This window comes from Rhinolophus sinicus, linkage group LG17 (genome assembly GCF_036562045.2).
Source record: "Rhinolophus sinicus isolate RSC01 linkage group LG17, ASM3656204v1, whole genome shotgun sequence".
NCBI lineage: Eukaryota > Metazoa > Chordata > Mammalia > Chiroptera > Rhinolophidae > Rhinolophus > Rhinolophus sinicus.
Window position 1 is genome coordinate 21083998 of NC_133766.1, and position 12726 is coordinate 21096723.

Genomic DNA, 12726 nt, shown 5'->3' on the forward strand with positions numbered 1-12726 from the left:
CTGCCCTTCCTACCAGTCTCTACTTGTATGTGGCTTCTTCTTTATATCCTAAGTTATAGGATTTCTGTTCAGCTAGTCTTCAAATGGTTCTCCAGGTTGGTTGTTCTATGATTTAGTTGTAATTTAAATGTGGTCATGGGAGGAGGCAAATATAGCATTTACCTACGCTGCCATCTAGACTCCATGTCTCTTAAGGTAAGTAGTGTGTAAACTGAAATTCTTTTTATTGCTATTTTAATTTTTCACTTATGTTATTTTGTATGTATTGTAAGTAAGCCATAAGTAATAGAAACAAAAGTTAAGATATAAGGTGAAGCAGTTTCCCTACTTCTTTCCTAAATTGGATGTCTCCCCAAAGGATAACCCAAAAATATGCTCACAGTAAGATGCCTGCACTTCTGAAAAGGCTATAACAATTAAAATTTGTCCATCCCCCACATCTGCTCCATTATCCCAAACGAATCACTCTTTTCCACTTTTCCATGAATCCACCATCTCCATCCAGCTCTTGTTGCTTTGAGGTAAGAATACATGTGCAAGTTAACTAGTGTTTGTTCTGTTTGCTTCTTTAGAGAGCTGGTCCTCCTTATCTAATGAAGGCTTAATTTGGTTTTAAATGCATTAATCTGGTGTACAGTAGGAACCCACCCCAATTTTCTATCACAGATACAAGTTTTTCTTATTTTTGAAATATTTATTTAGTCATTTCAAGGGTAGTTAAATGCCTGAATTCAAGCCAACACCTCCACTAAGAAATCCTATTGCTATGCTTTTAATGGACAGGTAATTTAATTCTATCTCATACTATTGTTTAGAGATTGGTTTTACAATTCTACAACTGTCATATCAAACAATGCTATTTCAAACTCACCCTTCATTACAAGAATAATGAACAGTTGATCCAAACTGGGTGTTTTCGTTTATGTCCATTTTGCCATTTATGAGTTCTGCAGGAGTTGCACACGATCTACCTATGGAAAAGAAGCAGAATTTGGGAACTGGGTGTAGAATACTTCTGACTTCTCTTAGCACACAAGGTCCCAATCTGGCTGTAGCTTACTGAAGAGCATTTGCAGTTCCACAGATTTTGTACTTGAGGAATCTCACAAGACTGCTTAAATATCAACCACTTACTAAGCACCACTTTCAAAAAGACTTCCCCTCCAGTTCTGTATCATCCCCATATTGGGCCTCCCAGAAAAATGTAAACTTTATTTGTTACCACAGTGTTTACTGTGTGAGCCAACACATGTAAAGTAAAGGTCTCAAAGTCTGGGCTTTTCTCCACATCTGCACTTTTCTTTCCTTACTTGAGTCATTTGGTACTTAGTTTCAGTTGTGAAAATGGGAGACCCCTAGTGAATGGAGATTTACCCTCAATCATGCCTTGTAATTGTCATTTCTCATGAAATGAATTTGTAATGAAGGTGCCAGGAACTCAAAGCAGTAGGAAGCTATGACCCTACAAAAATAACTCTCACATCAACTGTACCTTAGGCAAACTTACTAAGTCATATGAGTCTGAGTTCCAAAATTTAAACAATTGCATCAGATCTTACAGATGTTTAATGGATACAGAGGAGTTCTCAGTCCAGAGTTACTTACGTAAACAGGTTGTAGGACTTGACCAGACTGAGTTTTGCAGGCAGGTGATACGGAATTTTTTTCTGTGATAACCAGGGCGGCATTCATAGTTCAAATGTGTTCCAATGGGAAACTCATCCATGTCAGTCTGGCTTGTAAGCTTGGCAAACAGAAAATGCTCCGGGGCTTTGCACTGACCTGGAGACCAAGACCACACCAACATCAAAGTCAATGGAGAACATTTATTCTCCCTCCTCTTTTTCTCCAACATGCTCTGAGATGTGATCAAAGAAGAAAAAGAACACTTTAATAATGGTAAAATGATTGCTTTCAACAGCAACATTAGATATGAGTTTTTAAATCACCATGTACCCATTTGGAAATTCCCTATTTTTGAAGCCAAGTAAGATATATCTATATCTATATCATCATCTATCTCTATCTCTCTGTCGACATATCTATGTCACCTATACCTGTCTATTCTTTCACTGAAGGGAAAACTAATTCATATCTTCAAATTTTAGTTAGTCAGGAAGCCCTGTGCTCTGGCTTCTCTGTCCCCTCTTCATTTATCATTCTCTGGTGTGATAGAGGCACACATGCATTTCACCATCCATCTTTACTCTAGAGGACCACCCAGACCTAGCAAGACTGTAAGCCTCTTCCCTGGCCTTCAGCAGCCGTCATAACTGTTAAAAGATGTTGCCCAGTCAATTACTTCAGCACAAGGAAATTCAGCACCTGCCTTGTAGACAAAGCTCAAAAATTGAAGCTATATTTTGCTTTATGAGAACAAATATTTAAAAATGCATACATTGAATTAAATATTAGACTCAGTTACTTCCCCTTAAGGCCTAAAAGGTTTAAGTTAAAGTAATAAAAATACCGTTTAGAGTAAAACAATATGTAATCAAGAAGTATCTGTTGGGAAAATATCATTTTACATTAGTTTTGGAAATATCTTATCTTCTGTTTTGGTTAATCTTCTGTTCTTCCCCACAACCCCTACTAGTTAATTCAAATAATGGAAGATAAATTCAGACTGATAAATCAATTCTTCAATTTTATTAGTCTTCAAAGAACCAGCGTTTGGATTTATTGGTTTGCTCTGAACTTTATTTTATCTTCACTGAAATTTTCTTGTGTTTATTTGCTATGCTTTTAAAAAACACTAAATTTCTTGAGATAACTTAATTTTTTTATTTTTAGCTTTCATTGTTTCTAAATAAGCTGTCAGATTATTGTTTTTATTCTAAGTATAGATTTAGTTGCATTCCAAAAGTTTTGATGTACCATACTTTCAGTTCAAAATATTTGATAATGGCCATTGTAATTTCCTTATTGACCCATGGCTTATTTAGAAGTGTTTTACACAATTTATAAGCATTTGAGGAATTGTTTTAGCTGTGTATTTATCACTGAGCTTTGAAATTAATTGACACTTGTTTTATGGCTCGGCATATGGTCAAATGAGGTAACTGTGTCATACGCATTTTCTAAAACGATGTGTCTGTGATAGTGAGTGTGGTGTTTTGGTTATGTCAGTGAGGCCCAATCAACAATTAATCAAACATATTTGTTCAAATTTTCTATATAATTACTGATTTGGGGGGTGGGGTCTGCTTATTCTATCAGATAAAAAGAAGTTGTGTTAAAATATTCCATCTTATTGTACATTGTCTTATTTATTTTTCTTTTTCTGTCCATTTTTATTTTTATTTTTATTATATTTTGTGGTAGATTATGTCTAGTAATAAATTTTGTGTCAAATTCTACCTTGTCTACTTTATCTGTAGGACAAAGAGAAAACAAATAATAAGATTGTAGCTTTAATCCTCAATATATCATCATATATTTTAAATATAAACATACAATGACAATTTAAAGACAAAGATTGTCATAATGCCACATTTGCCAAATCAGCTTTTATTTTGGTTTGTTTTTGCATGGTATGTTTTCCATCCTTTTATATTCATCTATTCTGTTCCTAAACATGTATATTATTTCTTTTATATGCCCCATGCAGTTTTTATTTTTGATTTATTGTGATAGAGCTTCCCAAACTTACTCAGTTCACAGCACTGTTAGGGCCCCAGTAATATTTTCATGTCATTCTTAGCCAAAAAAAGAGACACTTAACAGTTCCATTTATTAAATAATTAGGTACAAACAACTTAATAAGTCTTATGTCCACCACAATTCTTAACAATGAGATGTTGAGCACTGCTCAAATTCTCAACAAACCTTGGGATCAGATTGTAAACCACCACCTCATTTCCTATTCAAAATAATTTTTATTTGGTACTTTTTTATAACCACTGTTGAAAACCAGCTTTGCAAAGATTTGATATAATCAAGAGGAACTTATTGTACCGTAATGTAAGCAGGAGCTACTCTGAGCCAGCAGTTTATACACTGTCTGAGGGATACTAAGTATTGCTGTGTTTCCACTGAAAATTTTAAAATATCCCACAGGTCTCCAGTGAGTTCTTGGAGGCTCCCAGAGCAGCTCATCTCAGTTTGCATAAGGGCAGCAGTATGACAATCTATGTCTTTAAAGTAGAATTGTCTGTTTATATTTAATATAATCGTTGATATATTATTTAGGTTTAGACCTATCATCTTACTATTTGCTTTTTATTTGACCTATTTTCTATTTTCTTCTATTTTGCCTTCTTTGTGGTTATCTATTATAGTTATTATTAATATTTTATTGTTATTTGCATTTGATTATTAGTTATACATTCTTTTATTGTTCCTTTTTAAAAAAGCATGCATCCTTAACATAGTAACATGTAATTAACAATTATTTCCCCAACATTGCAAGAACCATTGAAAATGCTAACTCCACCTACATCCTTCCTGTCTTTTGTTCTATCGTTATCATGTATTTAAATTCTACATGTATTTTAAACTCTCACTAGTCATATTCAATGTACACACTGCAGGTTGTTTGTTGGGCTATAACCATTTGCTACTATTAGGGATAGTAATGGATTTCCTCAGTAGGCTCAACTAAGATTTTGAAAATCTATGTAGAAATGTGTGGTAGGCTAACTAATGAGCTCCCAAAGACATCCATTCCCTATCCCTGGGCCTCTGAATGTGACCTACTATGGTAATAAGGCTATGCAAACGTGATTAAGAATCTGAGAACATTTATACATAAAGACACGTGTGCTCCAATGTTCATTGCAGCTTTGTTTACGGTGGCCAAGACATGGAAACAACCAAAATGTCCTTCGATAGATGAATGGATAAAGAAGTTGTGGTATATATACACAATGGAATACTATTCGGTGGTAAGAAAAGATGATATAGGAACATTTGTGACAACATGGATGGATCTTGAGAGTGTAATGCTGAGCGAAATAAGTCAGACAGAAAAAGCAGAGAACCATGTGATTTCACTGATATGTGGTATATAAACCAAAAACAACAAAAGAACAAGACAAACAAATGAGAAACAGAAACTCATAGACACAGACAATAGTTTAGTGGTTACCAGAGGGTAATGGGATGGGGGGTGGGGGGTGGGAGATGAGGGTAAGGGGGATCAAATATATGGTGATGGAAGGAGAACTGACTCTGGGTGGTGAACACACAATGGGATTTATAGATGATGTAATACAGAATTGTACACCTGAAATCTATGTAGTTTTGCTGACAATTGTCACCCCAATAAATTAAAAAAATAAATTAAAAAAAAAAGAAATATGTTTTTCACCACAGATGATGTATTGCAGAATTGTACACCTGAAACCTATGTAACTTTAGTAACCATTGTCACCCCAATAAACTTTAATTAAAAAAAAGAATCTTGAGATTGGAAGATTACCCTGAATTATCTGTGTGGGTCCTAAATGTAATCACAAAGTTCTTTATAAGGAGGAGGCAAAGCATCAAAGGAGACAGGAAATTTAAAGATGCTGCATTGCTATTAATAGTTCTGAAGGTAGAGAAAGGGGCCATGAGCCCAAAGAATGTAGGCAGACTCTGGAAGACAAAAGAGCAAGGAAACCTGTTGAGTCCTGGAGCCTCCAAAAGGAGCACAGCCCTATGGACCCATTTTATATTTGACCTTCAGAACTTAATAAAAAATTTTATTAAGAGAATAAATTTCTATTGTTTTAAGCCATTAAGTTTGTGGTAATTTGTTATAACAGGAATGAAAAATGAATACAAAAGACAGTGGCATGTAGTATTAAAAACTTTGAACTCGTAGAGACCTGGACTTGAATCCAATGTCTTCTCCTTACTAGTTTTGAGGTCTTAGACCAGCTGCTTAATCTCACTGAGCCCCAGTTTCATCTTCATAAAGGTAATGATAATACTTACCTGATAGGTTTCCTGGTAGGGTCAAAATGCAAAGCATTTAGTTACACTATATATACTTGATAAATTGTAGTATAGTTATTATTCATAGAAAAGAAAAACGCTAACACATAAATTCAAATATTCTGCAAAAGTGGGCATGCTCCCTTTGCTTCCAAGAGTTTATTTCCTGTGTATGTGTTGGGAAAGCACTGGAGGTCCTCAGTGACCAGTAATCTCAGAAGCTCTCCTGATTGAGTGTGTCCCAGATTCAGCCTGGGATTTAATCACTACCATGAGCTCTATCATGATTCCCACCGGACCACTGACAGATATGAGAATTCCTATAGAAAGAAGGTCCAAGTAGCTGTTAGGCCTGGATGGTTACTAAGTTGCGTTTTTCCTGTTTAGTGGCTTTCATCAGAATTAGGGGACTTACTCTGTATACTCTACTTAAGCAAAAGAATGGTGGTCCGAGAAAGCTCATATTTCTTACCTATTTTTCTGCAATAGTAGACAGCCTTGCATCTATCACTACACATTCTCTTCATGGCACCAGCGGTTGTTAAGTAAGGGTGCCCTGGCTTATGTTTTTGGCCTCATCTTGTACCACTTTGTCTTCTGAGCTGTAACCCTTTCCCTTTCTTTAGGTTTTAGACATATGTTTTTTCTCCTGTCTGTGATATTCTTTCTGCTTTTTCCTTCACTCTAACTTCCACTCTTCTTGTAGTCTCTGCTAAAATGCCACTTCCATGGTGAAGGCTTTGCTGACCCTCTCAGGGATTTCAAACCGAAACTACTTCCCTCGACCCCACCCCATCATAATTTCTAATCAGACCCTTTCCATTACCATTTATATCAGTTATTACAAGTTGTGCTTTGTAGATTCTTGTGCTTTAAAAATATCTATTTCTCTCAATAGATATTAGACATACATAATACGAAGGCAAGAGACTCCATGATTTTTGTTCTTCTAAATGAATACTTTAGCCAGGCACTTAGCACTCGGTGCATATTTGAGGCAATGCACAAGTGAATGATGCCAGATCAATGGAAGAGAATAGAGAGCCCAGAAATAAATCCATGCCTATATGGTCATTTAATCTACGACAATGGAAGCAAGAATCTACGGTGGGGTAAAGACAGTCTATTCAATAAATGGTGCTGGGAAACCTGGACAGACATATGCAAAAAAATGAAGCTGGACCACCACCTTACACCATATACAAGAATAAATTCAAAATGGATTAAAGACTTACATGTAAGATCTGAAACCATAAAATTCATAGAAGAAAATATAGGAAGAAACTTCACAAACATTACCCGGAGTAAGATTTTTACTGATATATCCCCTTGGGCAAGGGAAGTAAGAGAAAAAATAAACATGTGGGATTACATCAAACTAAAAAGTTTTTTCACAACAAACGAAACCATTAATAAAACAAAAAGGGATCCTACTGAATGGGAGAAGATATTTGCCAATGATATATCTGATAAGGGGTTAATATCCCAAATTTATAAAAAATTCACTCAACTCAACTCCAAAACAAACAAACAACCCAATTAAAAAATGGGCAGAAGACATGAAGAGACATTTTCCTATAAAGGACATACATATGGCAAACAGACATATGGAAAAATGCTCAACGTCACTAACCATCAGAGAAATGCAAATAAAAACCACAATGAGATACCACCTCACCCCAGTCAAAATGGCTATCATCAATAAATCAACAAACAGCAAGTGCTGGTGAACATGTGGAGAAAAGGGAACCCTTGTGCACTGTTGGTGGGATTGCAGATTGGTGCAGCCACTATGAAAAACAATATGGAGGTATCTCAAAAATCTGAAAATGGAACTACCTTATGACCTAGCAATTCCACTCCTAGGTATGTATCTGGAGAAATCCAAAACTCTGATTTAAAAAAATTTATGCACCCCTATGTTTATTGCAGCACTATACACAATAGCCAAGACATGGAAACAACCGAAATGCCCATCGGTAGACGACTGGATTAAGGAACTGTGGTACATTTATACAATGGAGTATTACGCAACCATAAAGAAGAAGGAAATCTTACCATTTGCGAAAATATGGATGGACCTAGAGAACATTATGTTAAGTGAAATAAGTCAGGCAGAGGAAGACAAATACCATATTATCTCGCTTATATGTGGAATCTAAAGAAAAAAATAAATGAATGAACTAATCAGAAAAGAAAAAGAAGAAAAAACAAGTGAATGATGAAATTGCCTACAAAACTCAAACAAAAAATCAGGAGTCCAGGCTACATCCCCAAAAGCTCTGACTCAGTGGGTCTGAGTTACAGGCCACGAACCTGTATGTTTAAAAAGTTTCACAGGTGATTTGGATAAACAACAACACTTTGAGAACCACAGTAGTAAACAGTAAAAATCTACCAAGTAAACGACAATTCCTGTGATTTCAAATAGCATGCTTTCCCTTTTTCTCTGGCTCATATGTGGGATGAATGTAATTTTAAAATTTGCTGCATCCATTAATGCTGGACAAAGGAAGAGACTCCAAGTGGAACTCCTGGTGCCAAAAGTTTTACTAGGAGAGGCTGTCACAGCAAAGCTCACAGGGAAAGGCTAGAAAGAGATCTAAAGCAACAAAGCAAATGCAATGAACTGTTCTTGAAATAGCATCCCTTTTCTTTCATTACCTAAAATTTTTACCTGAGTTCTAGGAATAGTATATGCAGTAATAAAAATCCAAATTTGTATAATAGCCCAAATTAAAAGGAATAAATGAAACTGTCATGCAGGGTCTCTGGTCCTGCTCCCCGCCTAAGAGCGCAGGATATGGCGAGGCCAAAAAGGAACACCAACGGAGCTATGGATAGGGGGTTCATACCACTATAGTCTCGCTGGCGCCTGGGTTGGAGATAGAGGAAGCAAGCTGCACACGATCTGCAATCCACCGTCTGCTTCTCTGCCAACCAACCACCAACCCCACTTCCTAGCTGCAATCTGCGCTTCTCTGCCAACCAACAACCAACCTCCTAGCGTAGCCACGGCAGTTATATTAGTGGCTAATGGCTAACTGGTAACAGCTGATGGCCATCCAACCACAGCAGATGGCCATCTACTACCCAAACCAGCACCTTTCCACATGAGGCCGAGAGCCTGGAAACTGCTCTCCAGGACTCTGTCCCCACAATAACTCATTGCTGAATATCACTACATTCACCTTCCAAGTATTCCCCTCGGGAAGCTATGCACCGATGCCAGCGCTTAGTCCACCTTTCAAAGCAATTTTGGAATTCTTTTTCTGGAATGGCCATCAGAGCTTTGTCATATTACCCTCGATGTCCTGAATGTCATCAAAATGTCTTCCTTTCAATACTGCCTTTATCTTCAGGTAAACAAAGAAGTCATTGGGGGCCAGGTCAGGTGACTAGGGAGGGTGTTCCAATATAATTATTTGTTTACTGGCTAAAAACTCCCTCACAGACAGTGCCGTGTGAGCTGGTGCATTGTCATGATCAAGAGCTGTGAATTGTTGACAAAAAGTTCAGGTTGTCTAACATTTTCACGCAGACTTTTCAGCACTTTTAAATAGTAAACTTGGTGAACTGTTTGTCCAATTGGTACAAATTCATAATGAATAATTCCTCTGATACCTGAAAAAGGTTAGCAATGTTGTTGCAACAAGTTCACCAAGTTAATTGTCAGAACTCGTATATTACATTTGGTGTATTATATAATATTTATATTATGTAATATGAGATATAATATGGCATATTATATAATGTATTAATTTATAATATATAATATTACATATGATGTATATATTATATATTAATATATTAATATTATGTACTATAATATATATTATATATTCTATATTATATGTAAACTATACAAACTACATTTAATATATTATACATTATATAGCTTAATAAAGCTATTATATATAATTGTATAATCATAATATATAATCTAATTATATATATTATACAAAAACGAAAATATAACATAATATTATATATGTTCTAGATTATAATATAACATAATTTATATATAAAAATGTCATAAAATAGAAATATAATTTAATTATATGCTATATATTAAACATATTAAAATTAAGTTTATTTAAATATTTATATCTGATAATTGTATATTTATAAATTACATATGTATACTAATATTGTGTATTACATAAAAATATAAATTTAAAGAAATAGGATACAGATGAAATGAACATTTTAAATACTTTCCTAATCATGATGACTTAATATGATCATTAACTAAGATCTAAAGGGACAAAAGACAGTTATAGTGAGTTTCTCTGTTAATAATGGTGCATATGAAGCTATATTTTAACTAGTTTCTTGATACTTTTTACTGTTTTTTTTTTTGTCAGTTGTGATTAGACTGACAGTGTTTCTTCCTCTTACTGTCTCTGACAAAGAGCTTGTATATGTGTGTGTCTATGTGTCTAGGTGTGTGTGTGTGTGTGTGTGTGTGTGTGTGTGTGTGTGGTGGGGTGGTGGTGTTAGCTACGCCATTTTCTTGTTTGTTTGAGTTGAACTTACTAAAATTATTTCACTCAGTGTTTCTATGCAGGAAGATTTTGAAGTTACTTGTCCAATTGTGAAAATCATAATAGATAAAACTAGGTAATATAAACTTCAATCTGAGCATATGTAAATTGAAATATGTCACAAAACACAGAAAGCAAACAGGAACACTCCTTTCAACCCTGAATCTCTACACAGCAGGGTAACAAAGTGAGATCTGAACAGAGGACCAGGTGAGGGCGCCAGAGACTGCTCTATATTAAACACTAGCCTAGTAATTCATAATTAATGCACTAATTTTTATATAAAATATACATCCCTGTGAATCACCCTGTACAACCTTTTTAAAAAATTTCATCCCTAGAAGAAGCCACCTTGAGACTTGTAGGAGGGGCAGAGATGATGAACAGACTGGTCCTATACCTGCATGTGACCATTAAAAATTGGGAGGGATACCTCAGTTGTGGAGGTTCTCCCCCCCACCCCAGGAGTGAGGGGCCCCACCCCCTCCACAGCCCAGGGTTCCAGTGCCCAGGAGAGAAGTCCCCATAATTTCTGGTTGGAAAACCAGCAGAGATTGTGGCTGAGTGAGATGGAGGGCGGCTGGAGTCCCAGGTGTTTCTCTTGAAGGGACCACACCAGACTTACTCACTGACAGAATCACTGGCTCTGAGTTCCAGTGCTGGGGCAGCAGCTGGAGAGGTGGCAGGAACATATGGTGGGGAACTGTGTTTTCTGGCTTCAGGACAGAGGTTGGAGGGGCAGCTTTCTCCCAGACGGAGGAGCTGACAGAGGCCATTGTTACTTTGTTGAGCCCTCTCCCTTCCCAGCATGCAGACACAGGTGGTCATCAGATCTCAGTCTCCATCAAGCTGGCAAATGCTGTTTGCCACACCCTGGTTATTCTGCCCTGTCCAACATTCCAGCACACCCAAGCTGCTTCCAGTGGCTTTTTCGTATAAACCGCCTGCCTTGGCTCATGCTGCAGACTTTCCTAAGGTCTCTCAAAGGTTTGCAGAACCCAGACAAGCAGCATCTGGCTGCATGTGTTCTGTACCTCTGGCTGAGCAGCCCTAAGCCAGGCACTAGCAGCAGCCATCTGTGGATTACTTTGCAGCTCCTGCTGGGTGGCCCTGGATGGAGCACAGACTTCAGCTGAACTTGACTTGCAGCAGGTCTCCTCCCAGGTGACCCTGGGACTGGCATGCCCAATGGCCAGCTTTGAAATGATCTGGAACATCACCCAGCCACCTCCAAGGATGACACACCCAAAGGGAAGATGGACAGACACTAGAGTCCTGCTGAGGTAGATCCTGCTCTGTAGGCTCAGCCCCTGCACCATAACTCCTCCACTGTAGTCACAGCCAGTCCACACAACCAATGATCCCAAGGGTCAATCCCTCCTATTGATGTACAAATGGCAACCAAGGCTCAACTATAAGAGGAAGGTACACACAACCCACACAAGGGACACACTTGGAATGTGTGGCTCAGGTGACCAGGAAGATTGCACCACTGAGCCCCACAGGACACCTACTACATAAGCCCACCCTACTAAGACTGGGAGACACAGTAGCCCTACCTAATACATAGAAACATACACAGGGAGGCAGACAAAATGGGAGACAAAAAAACATGTCTAAAATAAAAGAACAACAAAGCTCCAGAAAAAGAACTAAACAAAATGGAGGCAAGTAGTCTACCAGATGCAGAGTTCCAAACACTGGTTATAAGGATGCTCAATGATCTCAGGGAGAACTTCAACAAAGAGATAGGAAGCATAGAAATGGAGATAGAAAACATGAAAAAAAAAAAAAGTCAGAAATAAAGATACAATAACTGACACGAAGAATACATTACAGGGAATCAACAGTAGATTAGATGAACCAGAGGACTGAATCAGCAACTTAGAAGATAAATAGGAGAAAACACCCAATCAGAACAGCAAAAAGAAAAAAGAATCCAAAAAAATGAAGAGAGATTAAGGAGTCTCTGGGACAACATCAAGCATACCAACATTTGCATTATAGGGGCACCAGAAGGAGAAGAGAGAGGAAGGAATTGAAAACGTATTTGAAAAAATAATGATGGAAACCTTCCCTATCCTGGTGAAGGAAATAGATCTACAAGCCCAGGAAGCACAGAGAGTTCCAAACAAGATGAACTCAAAGAGGCCAACACTAAGATACATCATAATTAAAATGCCAAAGGTTAAAGACAAAGAGAGAACCTTAGAAACATATAGCCTTCCAAGGCTGAACCATGAAGAACTGGAAAATC

At 37.1% G+C, this 12726-nt stretch overlaps 1 protein-coding gene across 1 annotated transcript in view; it reads right to left on the bottom strand.

Moving 5' to 3' along the window:
* LOC109458629 (complement receptor type 2) overlaps positions 1-12726 on the bottom strand; it is a 144728-nt gene that overhangs the window by 81499 nt on the left and 50503 nt on the right. The window contains exons 19-20 of the mRNA XM_074321982.1: positions 1606-1782; positions 872-971 (exon numbers count right to left, since the gene is read on the bottom strand). Coding sequence (XP_074178083.1) covers positions 872-971; positions 1606-1782 — 277 coding nt within the window. The remainder of the gene's footprint in view (positions 1-871; positions 972-1605; positions 1783-12726) is intronic.